Source organism: Sesamum indicum, linkage group LG3 (genome assembly GCF_026168435.1).
Source record: "Sesamum indicum cultivar Baizhima isolate 11 linkage group LG3, ASM2616843v1, whole genome shotgun sequence".
Taxonomy (NCBI): Eukaryota; Viridiplantae; Streptophyta; class Magnoliopsida; order Lamiales; family Pedaliaceae; genus Sesamum; species Sesamum indicum.
In genome coordinates, this window is record NC_142659.1 from 5,224,036 (window position 1) to 5,249,808 (window position 25,773).

The window sequence follows — 25,773 nt, forward strand, 5'->3', positions numbered from 1 at the left end:
AAGCCACTAGAAGAGCGTGTTCCTTTTTAGCAATTGCAAACACAAAAATTAGCATTCCAAACACTTCAAAAGTAATTTTTTAAAGCCAAAAAACTGATTCTTTCTCTTCTAAATATAAAAACTAACATCTCAAACACTTGAAATGTATTTTTTCAAACCAAAAACTAAAAATCCTTTTTTTCCAACACTACGGCGAAGAATTCCTATTCATCTACGGAATTAAAACTACATTAGTGCAGGACTTTTCACAGTGTGAATAAATATTATGCTTTTAACCCAGAAAGCAGGGAATCATAATGCGTAAGGGTCGAGAAGCATATGCGATATGCAAATCCCCCACTAATGTGAGGGACGAAAAGCGCAGTTTTGTCCCCAAGCGCACTAGTATTCACCTCTCAAATGACAGATTGTGTCAAAATCAGTACTGTACTTAAGCCCTGAAGAGAGGCTATTTCAAAAGACAATTAATCTAAGAAAGAAGGCAGGCAGGGCAGTTGATGGGCATCTTATTTTTCCTTATAACAATGGATTTAAGCTACAAATAAAGTACTCAAAAACTCCACAAAGTTGCAACACAGTCAAACAAAAATACTAAAACAATAATTTGTGTCTCGAACAAACTAGAATGCTCCAAACTGAAAAGGAAGTTTAAACCACTATGTACAGTCACACCCATATCCAACACGCTCCGCAGAGTAGCAAGGTTTCCTGCATGGAGATGTAGGTGAGAATGATTTATATGCATCCCTTCACAGCTTTGCTATTAGAGCAGCAGATGAAGTGGGCTTAGCTACACTGCTGTCTTTAACATCACTCTCCTTCGCATCAATCTCGCAAACATTAGGTGGCACATCGACTGCAGGTGAACAGTTGAAGAATCCATGTGGCTGCACCCATATGCAACAAAGTTATTATGACAACTCATAAACAAGCACAAAAGAGGTGTGTATTAGTATGATAAATTCAAACTATAAATAAACTGAAGAAATATAGGAAATCATTTGACAGATAAATGGGCCGAAAATACAGAAAACATGTCAATAAGGTTTATTTTATTCTTGAGAAAGAATTCTGACATGAACAGGAGAAATGGGGAAAGTACTTCTCTCATATGCAAGCAGGTACTAGCATTGAGGAAAGCGTACCTGAAGCACAAAACCAATGTGTTCCACGGGCATAACAGGCCAGTCTTCCAATCGAGGAACATGTGTAATGCCAAACACGTACCTACACCAATGAAATAGGTGTAAACAAAGGGGAATGTATATAAAACAGGAAATGTATAAAAAAGAAAACAAATTGCATATTTACTCACAAATTAAAGATAGGTTGAACCAACTAAAACATAGTGAAAAATTAAAAGGCCACATGTTGGCATTCAAAAAATGTTTCATGGATAGAAGAAATAATTCTGTAAGCTATATGAAATGTCACCAGAGAACAATATCATTTTCTTCAAGAGGCCGGTTTTGTTTAACCCATGAGACCAATCCTTCCCCGGCACGTGGATTCTGGTTAGGAAACTCTCCTCCAGGAAAATCCTCCCCGCGTGCATACTGTGTAACCCATAGATTATGTTTCAGAAATGCAGCTCTCCTCAGAAATTTAGCCTCAGGACCAGCCAATGGCAAACAATTTGAACCAGGCACTAACTTGTAGCCTGTCAGTTGTCCACTCCGGTTGACAGTTCTTGTGTTCCTTATCTGCAATTGCAAAGCCAGTACAGTACAGATATTAGATTAAAGTACGAAATTGCAATGGATTTTCTAGGATAGGCCAAAGATTCTCCCAGGCACTCATAGAGAAACAAAATAAAAAGGGGACTCTTCTATACCCCACGAGAAGAACAAGCATAGAACAAAACAGAAACTTCAACCCAAAAGAAAGATGTTTCAGAAAACGATTAGAATTAGAAAGAATAATGGAGAAAGAAATGCACAATAAATCGTCACTGAAGTTTGGATGGATTAGGTATGGTTGGATTATCAATTACCAAACAAAAATTCAAAGAATGAGACAGAGAAGGATGCTTACAATCCAATGGCGGGCGGATAGTGGATCACAATCACGCATAGCTTCTAATTCAGATCTGAGTAAAGTTTCCTCAGCATAGAATGCATTATTGTGAACATTGTCATTTCCAGGCTCCTCGACTCTGACATTCACCTCAACCACCTAAAGAGAATGGCATCAGTAATAGAGAAACAAAAAAAATATCACTTCGATCGTGACAGGGTAGTATATATATACACCTTAAGTTTATTATGTCGGCCAAATCCTAAAAGCCAAGTACAAGAAACGCCATCAAATTCATGTGTAGTAAATACTATTCTTCAATAACCTGATTTTGCATTTTTGTGCATTTATATTATTTTGCATTTCAACAGCAAAGAATTATATGATGATCACATACCTGATTGTGTGCTTCTCCAGGCTTACAATCAACTGCCATATCCATACGAGCAACAAAAAAGTGCTGATGGACAGGGGCATACAACCCTGGTGCAATTGTTGTGCCATATTTTCGGGTTTCTCCCGGTTGAAGAGCCCCTAAACTAAGAATACCAGTAAGTTTGACTTCTGCTTCAATTTTCCCATCCTGCATCAAAAGACAAACTTAAATTGCAGATTGGTAAAAGGAAAATATCAGTTGGGCCAACGTGTTGGATACCAAAAAAGCATCCTACAAATATAGGTTGAAGATCAGTTGATTGGTATGTAATAAGAAAAAGAAATAGAGCAGTGGAAATCACCCCAATTTTTTAAGCTTTATTTGCCTAGGAAGCTGGTACAACATCCTAAACTTTCATGATATTTGGATGATACATTTCTCATTTCTCTATTTAATCTCCTTGTTGAATAACCAATTTAATGATATGTTTTAGTAGAAAAACAAACTTTCAGAGCAGGTGTATGACTGTCATGTGTTAAACCCAACGGTGGTCATACTTTCCATACAGTCGCTTTATATGATAATGCAACACCAGCCAGGTCTCCACTGTGAAGGCATTCCACTTACCTGATAAAAGTGCCAGTAGAATCCATATTCGTAATTAGCCACAGTGCAAATAAAAGAAACAGTGAGACGCCTTGATCTTCGAACTTCTGCAAGGCCTGTTCTCCAATCTTGATGCTTCCAAAGGATTCCATGATCTTCTTCATGCAAGCATACACAGTTTTCAATTGTTTCAACTCCTCCAGTAAAATTTGTAAAGTGCGCATCAAAGTATTTTATATATCCCAAACAATCACATCCCTGAAATGGATAATTGCATTATCAAACGTTGTGAAGTGAAATATAAAAGTTCAATAACTTAAAATAAAATGATAATCAACAGTAAACAAGGATTGGAAACCTTCTTAAGAGAATGAGCATTTTTCCCCAAGCCATCTTCCCCAGCATCAAATGCATTTTTTCTGTAATGTGGGTCATTAGGATCTCCATAGGGAACAACCATCTCCACAAAGCTCAACCTATGGGCTATTGGTCTCCTACCCCGACTGCCATCAACATAGGCAACGGAATGAATGACCAAACCCTCCCTCGGAGTGAATCCAACACGAAAGTTCCACTGTCAACCAGAATTTCAATAATTGTTCTGTCTAAATTCCACAGATGGTGATAGAAAGAAAATGAGTAAGAAGGAAAGAGATAAATAAATACCTTCTGCCACTCAACATAATGTCCATTGATTCGGAAGCTTGGACCTTCAGGCTGAATAATTTGAAGGGGCTTCACATCACTCCTATCTACCCCTCCTCTTGTCTCACCAGGGGTATAGTTTCTAAGTGGATCAGCTGGAGGCAATGGAACAAGCTTACGATCTTCAAACTCAATTACAACCATATTTTGCATATCAACAAGCACATGAATTCCTTCAACTGGTCGCGCATAGCCATTTTCCAGTGGACAGTCACTCTCTGTCCGGCAAAATATAAGTGGCTTAGCAAGTCTACGACTAGGAGCATCAGCCTCACTGTGATAACCAACACACCTGCAGTAGGCATTCAACAGGGAATGGCATTAAATAATAAGTATATTAAACAAGCTTTAAGTCCAGATCAAATTATTGTTTATATTTTACTGACCATGGATCAACCATGACTAGATCCATATCATCAATACCCCTCTTCTTCATTGCCTCTATAAATGGTGGGTAATCTTTGACAACAGCTTCACATTCAGCATATTCTGCAGCATCCTACAATTGAGAAAAGGATGGCCAGTTAAATCATGTTGTATCATCTATGACAAAAACCTATCAACAAAACCATGATCAATAAAGCCAAAGGACATAGACACATGTCATATTGAAGACAAAATAGAAAATTCACACATAAAATAAACCAATATAGACAGCTATGAAACGAATGACCTCTTAAAACAGATACTTAAAAACACCTTGAGTTTGGAGTATAATATCAATAATCATTTTTTAAAATGGAGTTGAACATTTGAAAATACAGGGCTGTGGCAAAAATAGTTTGTGAAATAACCAAAGAGATCATATTTCTATAGCAATCAAGCTGGAAACAAATGGGTACAGACATGAAACAACAGCATACCAATTTTTTCCTCTTTCCCACAAAGTCCCTCAAGTAGTGCATGACAGTTTTACACTAATGTGTACATAGTCCGACTTCAGCTTATGAGTATACACAAATAAGTTCATATTTGTTACTTCAAGGTGTGAAAATAACATGCGAATGCCTGTAACCAATGCTCAAAAGTTATATTTGTTGCTTAGTAAGGATTAAAAGATGTAGCACTCAGGAGATAGAAAGAAACAAAATGAAAACATAGGAGGATTCAAGATTCATGAAATACCATAGGTGGCTGAACATCAGGAACAACATTAGAGGAAATAACTTTTCCACGGTGATGTCCACCTCGAGTTGTTGCATGTACTTCTGTCAACTCAACAATCCACAAACTTGTCTCATTGGACTTCTTATTGTAGACAACTAGTCTGGCTCGCCTTGGTGGGAGCTTAAAAGGAATTGCTGGTCCTCCTTTAGTTCTAGCCAGCAATGATGGTTGGAAAGGGGGAAAGAAATAAGCATCAGCAAGTGCCACTACATGTTTATCTGGTTCCAACAGAACCACTTCAATAAATCTCATGCTATCTCTGACCTAAAAAAGAGGAAAAGTCAGAGATGATACCACAAGTACAATGTTATTTGTAAAGTAACTTGAGACAATGATCAATGTGCATCATAAATCCAAGTGGAAAATGAAAAGTTGATAAGTCATGTGAACCTCAGGAGTGGCACCCGCTGCTCTCACAGTTCCCACAGCCACAGAGATTTCAGCAGCAGATAAAGGATCCAAAGGATGCTTGGTTTGAGCCCTTGGCATGACCTGAATCCCTGAACAAACAAGGGTATTAGTTACACAAACAAATCTTCAGTGCAAATAAAACTGTATAACATCCATCAACCTATTCTGCAGGCCAAAAGATCAGTTTTTCATATGCAAAATAATGAACATCAAAATCTGTTTAATTCTTTCGTGCGCACCCACAGACAAACACATCAAATTACCAAATCATCATAGAAGAAAAAATTAAAGCAAAACAATAAGTGTTAATAGGACAGAAAAGACAGAGACAACGACCGATCAATCGGCTCAATCGCTTCAACTCAACCACCAAATTGTTTACAAATCACGAATACAAATTCAAGATCTCGATCAATGCACATCACATGCAAATACGTCTACATACACACCAGAACACGCGAATTACACCTATACTACGAGGTGAATGTATCTCAGACTTCTCCATCAGGGAAGAAGAACTCAAAATCAAGCAAATCAACACTAGAACCGGTATATGATCGCATTCAGCAAACGAAAATAAGAAAAGGAAAAACCTTTAGCGGTGGCATTGGAAGAAGGCTCCGGCCTAATTAACGGCGCCACGGCTGCAGTTTTGTTGCTCTGCTGATCTTCGACCGTCGCAGATGGTACAGTCCAATCAGCAGCAGCGGAGGCAGACGCAGACTCACGGCGGACTACGGCGGCTGAATCGCCGGCGGCCGAGGGAGCGCAACAAGCAGCCGTCGTATGAGTAGGAGACGTCGCCTTTTTCGTAGTTGTGGCCATTGCAACTGATTCGCAAGCTCACCGAATCCACCGTAATGCGTGTCGCAATCTACTGACATACAGCAAAACACTCGAACTCCTTCACACCACCGCCGCCACCACCACCACCACCACCAACGTCACCACAATCGATAGACACAGATTCGTACAGGTATAGGATGTAAAACGCACTGAAACGGAAGCGAAAGTTAGGGCTTCTCGCTGATCAACAATGGCTCTGTATCTATCTGTATGTATAAAGTTTATATAAATGCAGAGAGAGAGAGAGAGAGAGAGAACAGAGAGAGAGTATGGAGAGGGGATTTACAGGGACACGTGATGGGGCTTATAAAAAGTGAAATTTCGTTTTAAAAAAAAAAATTGAGGAAAAGATTTGGATTTATTTTCCTTTTTCTTTGTTTTTTTACCTCTTCTGAGCGGAGGGCTTATAAGATAAGTGCGGAGCGGGGGAGTGATAGGCGCAATTGCTTTTGGCTACCCCCAAAAACTCTAGAATTTGCATGATAAGGCCAATAATTTTCTAAAATTAATCTTAAGTACTCTTACTTACCAAAAATTTGAGTTTAATATTGTTAACATCTTAAATTAGTGTGTTTCAGTTTAAATTTCATATTTCAATTGACTTGTCTACATAATTTATTTGCCAATATTTCAGAAAAACATTAAGAATTACAATTTAAAAACCCTGAAAGTATGTCGAACTAATTCATATAAATATGAACAACTAGTTGGATGAATCAATTATATTCATTATAAGGATATATTCGGATTGATAAATTTAAAGTTATGAATTTTAAATTCTTAATCAACATTTTTTTAAAATTTGTTTGGGTAATTTTAAAATCCAAGATATTTCAAATTCTTCGACTATAAATTTGAACTGCATGTTGTTGACTAAAAATGGATTTCAAATTCTGGTTTAAAACTAGAATTAAAGAATCTGAAGTCTTTTGAATTTAGAATTATCTAAATAAATTCAAAAGATTTGTTAATAAATCTTTCATCCGAATGCTACCTAAAAGAATTACGGGGGTTTCTTTTCTTTTTTTTTTTAATAAAAACTCATCTCGTACGCTGAGCAATATATCAATTCAACGAATACATTATAAATTACACTAACTCACATAAAGTGAAACAAATACTCCTGGTAGGACTCAAACTTGTTCATGAGATCTCAACCTTATCTTTAAGAGGTAGAATATGGTTGGTTTCAGCTTTAATTATTGTGGCATGTTAGGACAAGTCACAAGAACTATAAATCGTTTATAAAAATACTTTTAAATTACCCACCAGCACAGTTCTTCAATTTATATAGAAAAATCGCACAAATAAGTTGGTGAGGTGGGATGGATGAGTAGTAAACAAGCAACAAAGAGTTCATATATATCAAAATAAAAGTGATAATGCATTATTTGATAATGACGGACGAACACATAAACTATTTTCTTATTGTACATTTGGCCCTCTTATTGTGGCATAATTATAATTAATGGAAAATGATGGGCTATTATAAACTCAACTCATTGTCATGTACCAATAAAAGGCACTAATTTATATTTCCTTCATCTATACAGAAGAAAATATTTAGTTTTCATATTTGGGTTATGGATCAAATCTTGATATATAAAGACAAAATATTATTTCCCAGCTGGAATATTAAATTTTTTACATATAAAGATTAAAAAATGATACATAGTTTCCAACTAATTTTTCATAAATATGATGAGGGATCCACCAATAAAATATGATATTTTCCTTTATTAAGTATATTGGGGAAAGTCGAATTTCAAAAAGGTTTCGAAGCGTGAATTTATCATTTTTAAAGTAAAATTTGCTCCAACTGTAAGATTTTTGTCAAGGTTAAGCAAACCCGTTTATAAGATACGACAAAATCAATCGGGGTTTGCCGAACAGCAATTCTGAAAGTCTCTTTTCAAGAACAACTCAAGGAACTAAAATACATATGAAAAAAAGAATCAAATTTGGCACTGAAAAACTCTATCCACAGATGTTTTGTGTATTTTCAGAAAATATGCATCTCTTTTATTATACATCTTGAATCCAAAATCGCGACCTCCTACAAAAATACCTTTTCTGATCAGAAAGCAATTTTAGAGCTGCGGCTTAAAATTTTTTCTCTTCTCTCCACAAATATTATTCATTATTTATAACTCTTTTAAGAGAATAAAATAGTTCTTGAAATATAATTTTTAAACAATAAAATAAATTATTTTATTTTATTTTGCCAAATGCCTAGTAAAGTTATATATTAAATAGCATATTTATATATAAATTTCCTTCTATTCTTAATCATTCCCTCCAATTCTCATTTTAAATTTTAAATTGAATGACTCTTTATTAAATATTTAAATTTTAATTCATCTTTTAATGTGGGAATAAAATATAAGGGCAATTTTCGTCCCTTAACTTCAGGTCATTCTCATTTTAGTCCCCTAAGTTACTAAGGTTCCATTTTGGTTCCGTAAAACTGAAAAAATCTCAATTTTGGTACAAATTTGGTTGGAAAGTTGAGTTACTCGCCGAAAAATATCACATGCCAGGCATGTGACTTTTTAAATTGGGGTTTGCATTGTGATTGGCTGAAGATGATGTGGTGAAGACATGGTCTGAAGTTAGGGGACTAAAACGAGAATGACCTGAAGTTAGGGGACGAAAATTGCCTATAAGCCTTTTATTTTCAACCAATCACAATGCAAGCCCCAATTTAAAAAGTCACATGCCTGTCATGTGACTTTTTCCGACGAGTGCCGATCAAATTTGTACTAAAATTGAGATTTTTTCAGTTTTACGAGATTAAAATAGAACCCTAGTAACTTAGGGGACTAAAACGAGAATGACCTGAAGTTATGGGATAAAAATTGCCTTTAATCCTGTGCAAATAATCCAATAAAATATACGAGCCCACTTATAATTATATAATTCAAAATATTTTCAAATAAAATTTATGGAATATCAAATTATTAATGAGTTACAAATATATCACAAGAACATTGGAAGAATTATCTAGAAACCATAAAATAAATGGAGCCAAACACGACATGATCTACGTATAAAAATATCTCGATTTCACAATTATCGAATATCTTATTTGTACTTAATTAGTTCTTTTAATTGCATTGTGATGCTAAGCTAAGCTGTCTCCTAGTCACCAAGCTTTTGGAATTGAAAAGGGCAGATAAGATTGTATCTATGTATTTATTTAAAAATAATAATGATCAATACCATAAATAGATTATTAATAATTAAAAAACAAAGCATCGACTTAGGTCTTATTTATATTAATTATACCAAGTTGCAAAGTACTAACAAAAGATGTCGTGTATTTTGCATTTTAATTTATCACAAAAAAAAGAGTAAATTACAACGATCTCTTTTAAAATTTGGCATAGCTACAAATATTCCCTTGTTATTTGATAAAAAATTACGTATACATCTTGACGTTTGATGAAATTATGTAATCCTTTAATAGAGGTTTGCAATTGACAACTTTACCCTTATTTTTTGTTTTTTTCTTAAAACACTTAAAAAAAATATAAAAGAATTGGGAGGAGGTGGATGGAAAACTTTGATAAGCTGTAAAAGAATTATCCACTCAGCTTATAATTCTTATAATTTTTTTTAAAAAATAAGTAAAATTATAATTGATAATCCATGAGAGCATTTTGGTCAATTCACCACAAAATTAGATGAAAATCCAACGAAGATCAACTGATTAGGCTAACTGTTAGACGAGTGCTAAAATCAGAGAAGTATTGATAATTTTTTAAACAACGAGACGGTATTTGCAATTATGTCAAATTTTAGGATATCCCATTATAATTTACTAAAAAGAAAGAAAGATTCCTAATATATGGATGCATGGCCACATATTCTTGATTCCTTCAATAATTGAGGGTGCAGCCAAAATAATAGTAGCAATAATTGTATAAAAATAGCCTCCTTGACCTACTTGCATAGGTAGCAATGACTAATGTTTTCCATCTTCTTATCAAAATCAAATCTTGATTTCTATATTTTGATCATGTAAATGTAGTTGCAAGAAATAGCATATTAGTTAGGCACATGACACAAATTATGAGTCCTCTCTTAGATATAATAAGATAGATTAGGTTTAAAGCTAGTATTTGTGGGCATATAAGGTAGTAATGATAAAATATTAAATAATAATTTTCAAATTAATATTAAATATATATATTAAATGACGATAATTTCAAATTTTTTACCGTATAACTTTTAGGAACTTATTAGTGATAAAAGTAAAATTATACTTTTAATCCCATTGAATAAGACGGTCAATATTTCTAGTTTTTTACTTTATGGGATTTTTAAAATAGTTACAAAATTAAGAAAGTTTGACATATTTGATCCTCTACTTTACGAAAATTTCAAAATGGTCCCAAAATGGAGAAAATTTGGCATATTTAGTCTTTTACTTTATGTGATTTACAGGAATAAATGTGTCGAACTTTTCTAATTTTTAGACTATTTAGAAAATTTCAGAAAAGTATAGGACTAAATGTATTGAATTTTTTCAATTTTAGGATTATTTTAAAAAATTCATAAAGTGGATGACTAAAAGTGTCGAACCTCTAATCTTATAAGACTAAAAATATAATTTCACCTCGTGATAAAAGTCTTTTATAAGTTATCATTGTTGATAATTGTTAACAAATTTATAATAACAACTTAACTATAATATATATATATATAGTGATAATATATTTTTTGTCATTGAAAATATATTAGTAGTTATTTATCACAACTATTATACTATAAAAATGATTATAGCAACAAAAGAAGAGTTTTTATTTGGGAAAAGTATTCTTTTAGTCCGCTAAGTATGCCTAATTTTAATTTTAGTCTGATAACTATGTCTATTTTTGTTTAAATTCAATAACTTACGAAATTGCTTACTTTTAGTCCTCTGGCAGATTTTCGGGCAATTTTACCCATATGCAATTTTTGAAAGACAGTTTTAGTCCATATGCACTCATAGGGGTAAAATTATCCGAAAATCTGCCAGAGGACTAAAAATAAGTAATTTCGTAAGTTACTGGACCTAAACAAAAATGAATATAGTTATCGGACTAAAATTAAAATTAGATATACTTAGCGGACTAAAGTAATACTTTTTCTATTCTTATTTTACTTCATATATAATTTGTGACAAGTTTAATGTTCCCACTTGATTTATTTATTAAATTGAAACTCCAATCAATGTCTTAAAAATATTAGTTAAATTCAAATCTTGTTGAAATCTAGTTGTCATCATATGGACAATAAGTATTTAATTCTGATTTAGGGTGGAGGTCCCTAAATGAGGTGGTGAATCGAACTAGAGAATGTGTCCAAATCTCACATCAGTTAATTGACAAAAATGATGTCTCTGGAATTCCTCGACCTACAGCACAATCGTTAGGCCTGTTGAGATAATTTTCAAATAAAAACTTTTGATATCTAATAAAATATAGATCCAAGTGTCATATGCATATCTGTATAATGGGATCCCCAGTATTTACAGAGTGTCAGGTGTCGGAGACCGCATGAAACCATGGCTCTTGAGACAAGTCAGGCTGGTCGGGTCGGGTCGTGCTCGATCCAAGTAAAAGAGATACATCCAAACCTATTAGCTCCCATAGTTTTGGTTCTTGCATTGGTATCAACTTAAGTTATTATTAATTAATAATTAGTTGAAATTTTAAATTATAAAATGAGGTAGCAATAACATATAATAAATATATAAAAGGAGATTGGCTTAGTCACATCTCAACAAATTCTTCTTTAATAAAAGATAAACATCAAGCTATTATAGTGCATTATTGACCACTACAAAATCATACGTGCAAGCAATAGAATCTGATTTATCATACAAAAATTCAATATTTTTTCTTTTTTATAATACATCCATTAAATCAATATATCAGTATAATTAAAAATTTAAGACCAATTGATAAATTATATGGGATAGATAAATTATAATTATAACTCATATAAAGTGAGATAAATACCCACACATTCGATCCCAATCTTAACCACTGGGTTAAGACATTATTGGTGATCCTCTACCTCTTATTATTCGCAAAATTGAATAAATTTTCTAGCACGGCTTCATAAATTTTGGAAATATAATTGTACTAGTTAGATGATCAGCTTCCTTTGATTAGTTAATAGTTCCTTTTTTCCCGATTTTTTAAATTAGAGTTGTAATATATTTGGAAAAAATATAATTTTAGTCCTGTAAGTTAAAATGTGGCATTTTTTAGTCCTATTTGAACTAAAATTGCAACTTGATCTTGTAACTTTAAAAATTATGGCACTTTTAGTGAATTCCAGCCAATTTTGCCAGAAAATTTTCCGTCATCAGCTATGTCTCTTCCTAAATTGAGGTTTTTGACAAATTTAATGACATGACAGTCCACTTGAGAAAAATAAAATTACATAATTTTCTTTAAAAAAAAATTTTGGACAGTTATGTGATCGAATTCGTCGGAACCCTCAATTTAGATGTTGACATGACTGATGACGTAGAATTTTCTAGCTAAATTGACCAAAAAAGACTAAAATTGTGATAAATTTTCAAGTTGTATGATCAAATTATTACGAATTTTAATTTGAATAAAATGAAAATTGCCACCCCTAATTTAGAACACTAAAATTGCATTTTTCTCTATAATTTAGTATTATTGGACGTAAGGTTTCAATGTTTTTATTTTGCATTTTGTCATTAATTATAAATTTGCAACACATTCTAGATTAACTTCTTAGTTCTTCCACTCACAAGGCCCCTTGGGAGTTGGGGTGGCAGACTAATCAAGACGGCTCGCGATCCAAGTAGGGGTCTGGTTTGATTTCTAGCTCGAGTCGAGCCAGCTCCCAACTGTTGAGCTTTTTTTATTTTTTATATAATTTTTATTTTTAAAATTTTATATGTTTAATTTCATATTCAGTACTTTATTAATTTTATACTCAAAATTGATCATATATTATTAGTATTAGCATATCATACAGTTTATCTTATATAATAATAAACTATGGAACTTTTATTTATGCATTTAATCTTTATACAAAAATAATTTAATCAACAATTTAGTAAATTCTAATATTTTTAAAATAATTATTTAATATGACACATATAAATTTTACGTTATATTTTAATCTCTTATATATTGTTTAAATTGACAAGTCCTAACAATTAACTTCTGATTTTTTATATCTATTTATGAGTTTTATATTTATATCAAGATATATAGTATGCATTATACAATCCTTTTTATTACTTATAAATTTATGTCAAAATTTGGTGATTTCTATGAATTAATCTAAAGATCATAATATTAATAATAATAATAACAACAATAATAATAGTTGAACAATTTTAATTATATTGTTATTCCATTATATATATAATGAGATCAACATGCTAATCCACAATTTAGTAAGTTTTAATAATTTTTTTAAAATAATTATTTAATACAGCACATATAAATTTTATGTTATATTTTAATATCTAATTATACTTTTTAAAATTGACAAGTCCTAACATTTATTTATATCATGATACATACTATACAATATATTTTATTACTTGTAAATTTATCTCTAAATTAGGCAATTCCCTTGAATTAATCTAAAGATGATGATGATGATAATAATAATAATAATAATAATAAATTTGTGTCAAAATTTAGTGAGCTGTGCTCGAACTCGTCGAACTCAACTCATCTACACCCCTATTTGGAAGGGTTAGGGAAAGTACTATACATTAGACTTCTACAACCATTTAAAAAAAAATTGTGTTTTATATTATAAATGAATATGACTTAAATCTATAGTAAATCGATATTATCAACCACGAAAAAATAAAAGTAATATACAAACTTAAATTTTGTTCAAGATTAATTAATACGTACCATGATTTTAATTATGACCAAAATCAAAAGAATACTTATAATTTTTTAAATAATAATAAAATATTTATAATTATATCAAATTTCAAAAGAAATGACTATATTAATATTTATTTTGAATTATGATAATTAAGTAGGAAAAAGTAAATATATTTGTTGAGAGTGATATGAAAATGTTGAAGAAGGTTGTGGTCATGAACTGAGCTACGGCAGACTCTCAACTCTAAAGCCAACTTTTGTATCGTGATGAAAGCGAAGCCCCCCACCCCCACCCACCATCATCAGCAGCAAACCAAAGTTCCCTTTCACTTTCATTACTTACGTGTGAACTTCGATATTTGTCGTAACCCTTTTCTTCTTTTTCCGTTTTATTCAAAATTTAATAAATTCACAATTATAATTTATTTTTTTTCTCTCATCCCACTTCACGTTTCGTTTTTCATACGAACTTCATTTTTACTCATCTCTTCACACCATGATTATGTCTTTTAGTAAATTTCTCTTTTATCTTCACCTCACATCATAATTCTTTTTTATATGCTCATGGGGACCACATACAGCGATGATCAGTCCATTCAAAATGTAAAGATTCTCATCTTTTTGAAAAAATGAGACGATGAATAGGTCAATAATCTTATCATTAGTTGGGACTCCACTTATAACACCCACACTAAGTCAGCATATATATATAAAAGGACACATCCCCTTCACTTTGCAAAGCTGAAAAGACATCATTAGTTGAGACAACATGAGATGCTCCAAATTTGCACATTATTCACATTCCATTATCTCTCATACATTCCAAGACATTAGTGTTTTCTCTTGTCATTGGATCTTAATGGGTTTTCTATTTTACTATTTCCCATCCTATGAGACTCAAATGAAGGGACATTGTCACTTTTTATGATGTGGGCTAAATAGATATCCACCTTAATTATCAAAATAAATATTGACACCCCACTAGGCTTAAGAAAAGTAACAAATATATGCTTTCAAGATTATAGGTCTTTGATAAGATTACTTACAAATTATCTATTAACAAAGTCTTTATATCGATAGAGGGAATCGAACCCACGTCAATCTGAATGAAAGTGGTCAGTTCTTATCAATTGAGGTATCTGAATATTGATATTACTATAAAGTAAATTACAATAAGCTCCCATGAGATTTCTCATATCTATAAATATCCCCTCATTGTTTAAAGCGTTATCAATATCCCTCTAATTTTAACAGCCTCCTAACAACTAGCTCGATCCATTAGTATTCGTCAGGTTTTCATTCATTGCTTCTAGTAAACTGACTAAAATATTTTTATGGACTTTGAATTATATTTTTGTTTATTTAAAAAAATAAGACAATGGACTAAGTCAATAATTTTTTAAAATTTTTCATCCATCTCGTCCAATTCTTTTATATTTTTTTTACAAAAAAAAAAATACAGTAAGAGTAAAATTGACAATTCCGAACCTCCATCCAAAGACTACACAATCTCATCAAACATTAAAAGGGTACTTATAATTTTTCAAATAACGAAAAAATATTTATAATTATGCCAAATTTTAGAGGGTTGTTGTAATTTACTTTATTTAATTTACAATAATCCAAGTTTTTTTAAACCCTACCTTTGAGGCAACTTTTGTGGAACCAATGGGAATAGGTCAACCAGAAAAGGTACTAAAGCAATCCTTCACTACTTGGAATTTTTCTATTTTGTCTCCATCATTTCCTCCAAGTATATTAGATATCTTCTTTTTCTCAAGCAATTCTTGCATAAAATAGTACCCCTGTACTCTACCTCACAATTTGATTTTAAAGAACTAACAGTTGGTATTTGATGACAAAAATATCAATTTTATAGACTCAAAAACATAATTATTAATATTTTGTGAAATTATAAAATAGATGTAACATGTTGATCAAACTTAAGTTCATAATAAAGTTGATAAAATTAGCTTCTTAAAAATATTGTTAGGATATTGCATAGTTTTGGAAACCAATCAATCAAATGGTGTTTTAGATACAAATTTCGTATTCAGTATAAATCTTTTAAATGTTTCAATATCCAATTTAGTGTTGTTATCAGATATTAGTCAATCATGTTAAACGAGTACCAAACTCTATTTAGGTTATCTAATTTTAAAATTTTTCGATTTTGTCAAAATAAGAAATATGAGTCACATTGGATCGATCCCAATAATGAAATTTAGAATCTTGCATTATTTTATCATTAAGAGGCCTAAAATTCAAATTTACTGGAAAAATTTGGTAACTTATGGAGTTGGAGTTGAGTAATTTGATAAATTGTTTGGTTATAAAAAAACTAGGGTACTAAATTTGAAACTTGAAATTTGAGGTGGGCGTTGTGATTGTGCTGTCAAGCTCATCCCTTTACATTGTTTTATCAGACAATCCGGATGCAGCTTTGGCGCCTTTGATGCAACATAAGGTTCGGATAGTGGTGGTGCGGTACTACTCTATGACCTCAACTTTGAGTTTGTACGAAATGCTCTCAAAATTAGAATGATTGGGGATCAGGCTTTTGTTATGATGGATGAATTTAAATTTTATATGATAAAAATATTATTAAAATTTATTAATATTTACATTCATCAAAAGTGTCGGAATTCGAAATCCTTTATAATAACTAAAAATTTATAACCTCAAGCTCCAAATCCACCAATTTAAATATAGTCCAATAATTGGGGTAACTCGTTTTTATTTTTAAGATTGTTTTGGGAGGGGGGAAAATAAAAAGTCACCAATTTGTAGAAAGTAAAATCATATAGAAAGAGGAGTGGAACGTTTTAATCCACAGTGAAATTAAGCAGCCCATTAACGCTCATAGTCAAATCCAAGCCACAGACAGAGGCTTTTGTAGTGAGAATATGCCTTAGAAACAAATTGCAAGTTTAGCATTTGTCAAAATTGAAAATAGATGAAATACACACACACACACACACACAACTCAGTCATAAGTTTTATGAATAGTCAGTCATAAGTCATATGATGGTTATCGTATAAAAAATCACAAAACATTCTTATCAAATGAAGGTACATATATGTGATAACTAAAGATACATAAATTGTGCACATCTGTACTTTGATTACAAATATGATTTTTGTGACAAGAATAATGCAAACATAACTTGGATGATGTTAATGGATAGAGTCCAAAAGATTCACAACCAGTGTCCACGACCCCCAAAGTTCTTATCATTAACTCTTATTTCCAGAAGATATTGGAGAAAAAATCTTGACCCCCACCACCTTATTGTAAGCCCATAGGCAGCATTTCTCTAAAAGCCTCAGGTATCAAAACTTTCAGGACTTCCACCAACAAAATATTATATATATTAAAGCAAATAGAGCACTTGATATGGAACCCAAATTACCAGATCAAAGTTTCAGATACCAACATTCAACTCAGCAACGTAAGTTTAGCAAGAGATCAAATCAAAGTAGGAAGTAGCAGTGGTACCATTATGACAACACAAAATGCTAGAACAAGATCAAATACTAGCACCTTGAAAGAATATATGAAGCTTTATGGTTGAACAGAGGGTGTCAATAGGGCAAGTGAACCTCGTAGAGAAATATTAAATATATAAAGATACAGCTGGAATGAAAGACGCCAGTTACTGATCAATGAAAACGAAAGGAAAGGGTGCAGACTATCCAAGCTCTATGCAGCATGCATAATGCCAGAGATACCACTCGGTGTATCCCCATAGTTACATATCCATTCACAACAAAAAACAGATACCAAGTTCAAGAACTATCAAAAGGCACAATTCATAAACAAAGTTTCAACTATCCAAATCATACTTACAGAGGATACTCATAGTATCAAACATAACTCCATCAACTAGACATCGGTACAAGAATTAATCAGCAATTAATCAAGTGTTACCATTAGTAACAAGTGAACATCTTGCTTCCACATGCTAACAAGAGTTTTTCTTTGGTATAAGAACATACACTAGCATCTGAACCACATCTTGAAAGGCATACCACAAATTTGTGCAATACAAATATATAACAGAAGTATATAGCATAAAAATTCAGTCATGAACCTAACAACATCCACAAAACAACAAAAACAAATATGGAGTTGAAAAGAAGCATCTTGGAACAATATATTCGAAGAATTTATAGTGATATGACAATGTGATGGTGGTCGTGCAAGAAAGAGGCCAAGCGATACAATTTCTTAAAACAAATCTAGACTTTTCAATACCAAGTAAAAACAATCTGACAGCTCTGCGTCAAAATTGATCTCACAGTATTATAAAGCAAATACCCGTTCAGCAATAAACAAAAGCACTGTAATCGCAAACCACTTGAACATAATAGGAACAAATCCGCTTAATTGAAAACGTTTATAAAAATATATCAAGAGTTCTTCGATAAAAGGGCTTCTAGCAATGACAAAAGTCCACATCTTAACACCAAAATCAGTAATTAAACAAAAAAGAAGAAAAACCTAATTAGGCAGTGAGCACGACAGCGCCACCAGCCTCCTTAATCTTCTTCTCGGCATTCTTCGACACGAGCTTGGCCTTCACCACAACAGGGTGGTCGGCGGGGAGCGAACCCTTACCCAGAACCTTAAAGTAACCAAACTGCGTCACATCAATCAACGGCGCGTTGTCCTTGGACGCCTTGTCCTTCACTTCCTGCGGCACCATTGACCAGAGCTTGTCGATGTTGACTGTGGGGCAGAAGAACTTGTTGCGGAGCTTGTGGAAGTACCGCATACCGACTTTACCAAAGTACCCAGGATGGTACTTGTCGAAGAGGATACGGTGGTGGTGCATGCCTCCGGCATTACCGCGACCACCGGGGTGCTTGCGGTGTTTCCCGATACGGCCGTGACCGGCGCTCACGTGGCCGCGCTTCTTGCGGTTCTTCTTGAATCGGGTCGTCATTCTTGGGCTTGGAGGGTGGGGTTGGGGGGGAGGGGTAGGGGGATCGGCGCCGTTAGGAGAAGGAAACGAGGGGTTAGGGTTTTGAGGATTTTATATACAGAGGAGAGAAGGGTGTGTACAACAGCACAAGGGTTTCGGAAGGGGAACAGCGAGCGGAAAGTTTTACGATATTACCCCTGTTAGGTGCGCATAATTACGCCATTGACCGTGAGCTTTTCAGATCCCTTGCTATTTGCAAGTGCAACTTTAAGTAAGGTTTAATTATTATTATACCCCTTCGAATATATGAAATTATAGTTTCCACCAAAAAGAACTTTAAAATTATATATATACATCCTCTCTGAAAATTCACCATTTACATCTGATTTCCTTTCATTATGAGTTAGTAGAAAAATATTGACATTAATAAAAAAATAATTACATAAATTTTTAGTTTTACTTCTCATTTAATATTTTTATGTTATAATTTTATATGCATACAGAGAAAACCGTACCTCACTTTATATATATAATATTTATTCTCTTATAAGTATAAAAATATACATAAAATATTAAACGAGGGACAATTTAAATTTTATATATTTTCTTTTGTTAACGTCAGCGTTTTCAATTGAAAACCCTAACGTAAAGGGATCATATGAAAACAAAAAAATTTTAAAAGGGTTTTAAGTATAATTTAAAAAAATATAATTTTATATTTTTAGAAGAAGTCTGGACGTAATTAATCCATTAAATAATTGTCAAGTAGAAATTACTATTATGTATTAGAAGATAAAATAAAATAAAACAGTTGCATAAATACAATGTAAGAGACATCAGTTGATATTTGTGTATTTCTATATTTTACAAGTGGCCGTTGCGTATGAATAAAGAATTAAATATTAAAATACTTTTTAAAACATTTTTTTCTAATTTATGACGGAAATAAAATTTTAATAAACGAATATTGAAGAAAGAAAATGAATATTTATGAAATGATTTCAAAGAAATAATTACTGAAAAGATAGATATCAAGATATAAAAAAAATAGTAATACTTATGCTACTATTACAATAAATTTTAATTTTTTAATGAGAATAAATCATCAAGAAAATTGTAAGTTAAATAATTGTAAATATTGAAAATATATGAAATAAGAGCTATTATTTTAATAATATTTCATTTCGATATATAGAATAATATCAAATTCAATCAATACATCAATATGACTAAAGCCGATAAACAAATTACAACAACTCACATAAATTAAAACAAATACCCACACATTCTGAGGACTCAATTCACTTGTTCATAAAACTTCAACTTTAGCCTTGACCACTAAGTTAAGACAACATCGATAAAATAAAAGCTAAAATTACGAATAAAACTATAAAAATTGGTAGATAGATGTTTATAATTTTTGGCTTAAATAATTTAATTTAAACAATTCAAAAACTAAAATTGCAAAACAAAATATATTTTTTAATTTATTTTCAACAATAAGATGATATGACCTTAAAAGTATGAGAAATACCCAAACTAAAAGTATGAGAATATATATATATATATATATATATATATTAATACCTAATTAAGGAAATGCTTGTTTGATTTGAAAGAAGAGAAAAAAGCTTGATGAAAACTAATTTGCTGAATTGAAGATGATGAATCCCCGTGGAATTTAAGCAGACATAAAATAACTCTACGGATAATTTCATAAAATTTAATTATAGAATATTCCATTTCAAGAGATAGTTATATAGTCATTACAAACATAAAATCTACATACGTATCACAAGTACAGATCTCCGCAACATGTGTGCGCCTAATTCTTCTACATAGGGAGAATCATCATATGCTAAAGGCAACACATGAAGTGAACATTTGCAAAGGAATGGAACCACAATTTTTTCAAACAGTGTAAGGGGCATAAAGTAACACTTGGAAGAAGCTAATATGGCCTTCTACCGCCGAGAGGAATAGTGTTAGACCCAGAAATCGAAGCACGGTTGCCGAAACCTCCTCGTCCTCTGGAACGGAAGTTGCTCCCTGAAGCTGCAGAAAGATAAGTTGAGAGTGTGTTTTGAACCCCTCGAATTTTGACAAATGTGAGGAAGATGAACATCAACGATAATTTAGCAGTAGCAATGAAGGCCTTGAATGCTACTGAAATTTTCCTACAGTTCTGTAATGAACCAGAAACATTAACGTCAACCATCAGAGCTCAATAATGCTTACCCCCCATATTAGATCCACTGGATCGTGCCAAAGCAGCTAGTTGAGGAGGTACAACTTGCCCAGCTTGTTGTAGGATCTTAATAAGATCTCTCGCATACTTGGCATTTCCATGGGTGAAAAATGAGAAAGCGGTTCCACTGGCTCCTGCCCGACCAGTTCGGCCAATCCTGTGGACGTAATCCTCAAGACTTGATGGAAAATCATAATTGACGACGCATTTTATGTCTTTCACATCTACAAGCAATACAGAGAAAGTTTGCATCAGATAAAACATATAACAGATTGGAAATGATATATAATATAAAGCCACCTTATCCCTGCAGTCCTAAGATCCAAACTGATCACGCATAAGATATAACACATCTTTCAAATGTGCCTACCTTACTTTGCAGGGATAAGGAGCAGCTCCTCCATAATTTTCCTAATCATTGTCCAATCAATGAATAATCTCGCTCCAGTCAACCGGCTGTCATAACTACCAGCTCCCCGAGTGTGGATGGGTACTTTAGCTTCAATTATGCTACTCAGACAAATAGGACGAGCACACTGTATGTGGAGGACTCTATTTAAGGCAAATGTAAAGCCCACATCTATTCTCAATCTCAGTTTCAGCAAATTGACAATGACCATCAGCGACAACAGTTAACAAAACCTATGGAATTCAGAACCTATGATATACTCGCCTATAAAAAACCATAGCACGTCATTACACATTGGTGAAGCGTGCTCCATGTGTCTGCACAACTTAAGCTGATACAATAAGTTAGTACCAGGAAGAGGAATCATCTGGAACATTCTACAGTCATTGCCACTTTTGTTCTCACTCTTTGAGCAAATTAAGAAAGCATCATCTTGACTACTTCTATCTCATCACTATCTCAACCTTCTAGGTCATCACTAGGCCAAGGCACCATTCAAGGTGCATACAATAACAATATCCTCCAAATCCAGTTTAATTCCTCCAACGACATTAAAAAAGCACCTTGCTCATGTACAGCAAAATTGTAGTGAGCAGCCAACAAATGCACAAACTTCCGCACCCAAACCACAATACTATCAGGAACATGGAGAACAGCCGGGAGACTTGTCTATGTAGTTGCAAGACGAAATGAGAGGCTAAAACCTAAACTGTGACACTAATCCTACCAAGGCCACGGGCAGCAACATCAGTGGCAATCATTATAGGACTCCTGCCAGTTTTAAACTCTGCCAGGACCCAATCCCTTTCATCCTGGCTTTTATCACCATGTATGGACAAAGCAGGCCATCCATCCATTCTCAGCTGTCTCGTGACTTGATCACATCCTTTCTTTGTCTCCACAAAAATTAGAATTTTACTCCCATCCATCACGTCCTTCAGCAAGCGGATCAACCTGCACGACACATATTTGGTAAGAACCAAGAAATTCCACAAGCATAGGATCAGAATTTCTAAGACGTATGTCACCTGTTGTACTTCTCCAAATCAGTCATAACTTCAATAACTTGACGTATAGATTGATTAGCTTTCAGGTCTGCAGACCCAATGATGACCTATTATACATTAAACATTGTAAGAGTTCATAGATCAATATTATAATTAAGATATACTTTCCTGCAGAGCTCAAAGGTCCATGCCACTAACACCATTCTTGCCCTTGTTCTATGAATAGCATAATTGCTTAAGGAAATGGTAGAGCAAACCTTGTAAGGATTGCGCAGGAACTGTCTTGCCAAAGTTTCTACCTCCCTTGGCCATGTGGCACTCCAGTACAGGGTTTGCCTATCAGGACGAATCTGCAATTTGAGAATCCCATTAAACATCAGTACTTCTGGAAGAGGATGCTTTTAACTGTAGTAAGAAAAAAAGAGAGATGAAGATATTTTATTTATGAATCACTCATGAATTACTACCAGTTAATCGAATTACATTTATCATGAGTACATGAAAATAGCACCTTGCAGGGGTACGAAACTCGTCTTTTCAGGTCATAAGTTTCCGAATCAAATTGTTCCAGAGGGAATGAGGCTTAACCAATTTACTGTAAACCATCTAAAAGTTGGTACTTAAGATATTGAAATCCTAAGCATGCAGACACTATATATCATCAACATCTATAGCTACTACATATTCATGTTTTAATAGCATTGAGGTTCTATAACAAATTCTTCGATAAGAAGTCATGAATGTCAAATCACCCAAATGAATATAAGAACACAAAATATTAGGTGGGCAAATGACTCAATACCTGAGAAACAAGTTTCCTGATTTGGGGTTCAAATCCCATATCTAGCATGCGATCAGCCTCATCTAACACTAGATACGTCACTCTTTTCAAGTTAGTGTGTTGAGCTTCCAACATATCTATCAATCGGCCGGGTGTAGCAATGACAATTTCAACGCCTGACATTAAACGAGGTTGCAAAAATTTCCAAAAAATATCAGCACAAATAAATTTCAGAAAGAAACAAGATACAAGGGTTGCAAACAAGGTTTTACCTCTTTTAAGATCGCGAATTTGTGGTCCTTTGGGGGCACCACCATATATGCAAGTACTTCTTATGTTTGCATATGATCCAAATTTTACAGCTTCTTCTTGAATCTGAACAGCCAACTCTCTGGTAGGTGCTAGCACTAGTGCAATGGGACCTTCACCTTGTGCTGGATTTATTTTATTTCGGTCAAAAACTTATACAGATATATAGAAAAGATAGAATTTCATCACATTAAGAATTTTCAAAGAACTTACCCAGCCTGGGTTGAGCACTAACATGAACAAAAGCAGGCAGCAAATACGCCAAAGTCTTTCCAGAACCAGTCTCAGCAATGCCTATCAGATCTCGACCCCTTAAAGCCATTGGCCATCCTTGTGATTGGATAGGAGTCGGTTCAACAAAACCCAATCTAGCAAAGACCTCAAGGAAGTAATCTGCAAACCAAATTAATCCCATGAGCTAACTCTTTAGCTACAAAAAGTTAACAAGGAAGAAAAGATGTAATGTAAGCTCAATAGAGATGGTTGCCCCTTTCTGTGCACAAGAATACAGTTGCAGCTGGAAGCAGATCTTCATGACAATTCTACCAAGAAAATAGGATTCATTTTCTTTAAACAAATGAAACATAGCAATACCAGGGAAATTTGCTTCTTGAAACATCCGAATTGGCTTAGGGACATCATGCCCTTCAATAGTTATATCCCGCCTTGCACGGTAAATCATAACCTCTTGCTCAGTCATTGCCCTAACAGATGGGCTCTCCACATAAAAATCCTTCTTAAAAGCAATCAAGCCTCTAAAATCTGGTTTTGGAAGAGAAATGGCATCTAAATCATCCCCCCTTGGCCTGCCTCCTCTCCCACCACTACCTCGACCCCTCCCACCACGACCTCCATCAAAGCCTCTACCTCCACCACGACCCCCAGCACCACTATTGCTAAACCCTCTATCACCAAACCCTCTTCCTCCACCACCTCCGCCCCGATTACCGAATCCACTGCCATGACCAGCCTCATAGCCTCTTCGAACACCATGCTCAATCTCATGATATCCATTAATCCCGACACCACCTCCTCCAACTCTGGCACCACCCACCATATGAGGTGGTGGCACCGGAGGACCTCCATATGGAGTTGGACCACCACGGCTGTAGCTGGGTGCAGCACCACCTGGCATAGGGGGTGGAATCATCATTGGTGGCTGCCCCATTAAATCACTACAGTATTCAGAAGAAATAATCACAAAATAGAACCACTAATTCAGCCGCAATACCTCCAGTGCATTTTCTCAGACTCATGCAAATATAACATTTCTGCGAAGAGTCGGAATATAAAACACAATCGAACAAAAGAACATAAAGAAAAAATCTCAACCTTCGTTTCTGTTACACCATTATACAACTGTTTACTAGAATTTTTCAATACACAGATCAAGAAACACATAGAAACATACCTCCGGCGCTGACGATAAGAGCCCGCATCCTGAAGCCTGGGGTCGTAGTTATTGTACATGCTGAGATAGTAAATTGGGGTGAAAATTAGGGCTAGGGTTTGCAGATTTGTAAAGCAAAAGGGAAATTAAAGCCCAAACGAGTTGAATGAAAAGGAATAAGAACAAAAGTTTCAAAACTCAAACGCACAAGAAAATTTTCTACACTTTTGTTTTGGATTCAAGAAAAGTAAAATTGAAAATCATACCCTAAAACTTGCGGAGATATCAGGATTTGATTTCACAACCGCCTCCCCGGCGCGTGTGCCTCACTGGTTTTCTGGAATATATTAGATACTTATTATTAATGGTTTTCTATTAAATAATAATAAATAAAATTACTTTTTCAATTGATAAAATAAGTTTTGTTTTAAAATTAGCATTTTCACAATGAACTTGACGAGACGGCTATGATTGGTATGTCCGGAGTTGTGATATTAAGGGGTAGGGGGCTCGCAGCATACCGCTCATTCCCCAGTACATTTACTTTCGAGTATTGAATGGCGACCAAAATGGGTACATCGGATGAAAAAGATGGCTCCATACGAGATGACCGATGGGACTTTTTCTTTGTAAAATTCATGAGACTAAAGCTAAAACAAGAGCTCATATACATCCTGATATTTGATAA

At 33.7% G+C, this 25,773-nt stretch overlaps 2 protein-coding genes and 1 pseudogene across 3 annotated transcripts; all 3 read right to left on the reverse strand.

The window, feature by feature from the left end:
- Positions 1-494: 494 nt before the first annotated feature.
- Positions 495-6,443, reverse strand: LOC105157267 (diamine oxidase [copper-containing] 1, peroxisomal). The gene is made up of 12 exons (XM_011073634.3): positions 5,875-6,443; positions 5,261-5,370; positions 4,829-5,134; positions 4,090-4,202; positions 3,665-3,995; positions 3,357-3,572; positions 3,020-3,256; positions 2,414-2,599; positions 2,035-2,175; positions 1,435-1,703; positions 1,146-1,227; positions 495-887 (listed from the first exon to the last, which is right to left on the reverse strand). The coding sequence occupies exons 1-12, from the start codon at positions 6,104-6,106 to the stop codon at positions 750-752; spliced, it is 2,361 nt and encodes a 786-aa protein (XP_011071936.1). The 5' UTR covers positions 6,107-6,443; the 3' UTR covers positions 495-749.
- Positions 6,444-18,374: 11,931 nt separating this feature from the next.
- On the reverse strand, positions 18,375-19,033 carry LOC105157268 (large ribosomal subunit protein uL15x pseudogene; annotated as a pseudogene).
- A 1,620-nt stretch (positions 19,034-20,653) lies between these two features.
- Positions 20,654-25,339, reverse strand: LOC105157269 (P-loop containing nucleoside triphosphate hydrolases superfamily protein). Of its 2 annotated transcripts, none has more exons than XM_011073638.3 (10): positions 25,107-25,339; positions 24,290-24,823; positions 23,909-24,088; positions 23,659-23,820; positions 23,408-23,562; positions 22,863-22,955; positions 22,627-22,712; positions 22,326-22,552; positions 21,180-21,413; positions 20,654-20,996 (listed from the first exon to the last, which is right to left on the reverse strand). In XM_011073638.3, exons 1-10 carry the CDS (start codon positions 25,132-25,134, stop codon positions 20,893-20,895), a joined length of 1,803 nt encoding a protein of 600 aa, XP_011071940.1. In that variant the 5' UTR covers positions 25,135-25,339; the 3' UTR covers positions 20,654-20,892. The 2 variants fall into 2 exon arrangements, with proteins under 2 accessions (XP_011071940.1, XP_011071939.1); XM_011073637.3 differs by having other exon boundaries at positions 24,290-24,870.
- Between the last annotated feature and the right edge of the window lie 434 nt (positions 25,340-25,773).

Excerpts from the sequence above, each read along its gene's own strand:
- LOC105157267 (XM_011073634.3), bottom strand. The coding sequence starts at position 6,106 with ATGGCCACAACTACGAAAAAGGCGACGTCTCCTACTCATACGACGGCT. Across the intron at positions 5,135-5,260 it reads CAGCGGGTGCCACTCCTGAG|GTCAGAGATAGCATGAGATT; the intron begins GTTCACATGACT and ends CCTCTTTTTTAG. Across the intron at positions 3,573-3,664 it reads ATTATGTTGAGTGGCAGAAG|TGGAACTTTCGTGTTGGATT; the intron begins GTATTTATTTAT and ends TCTGGTTGACAG.
- LOC105157269 (XM_011073637.3), bottom strand. The coding sequence starts at position 25,165 with ATGTACAATAACTACGACCCCAGGCTTCAGGATGCGGGCTCTTATCGT. Across the intron at positions 23,821-23,908 it reads TAGTGCTCAACCCAGGCTGG|CACAAGGTGAAGGTCCCATT; the intron begins GTAAGTTCTTTG and ends AAATAAATCCAG. Across the intron at positions 20,997-21,179 it reads CAGTGGATCTAATATGGGGG|CTTCAGGGAGCAACTTCCGT; the intron begins GTAAGCATTATT and ends ATCTTTCTGCAG.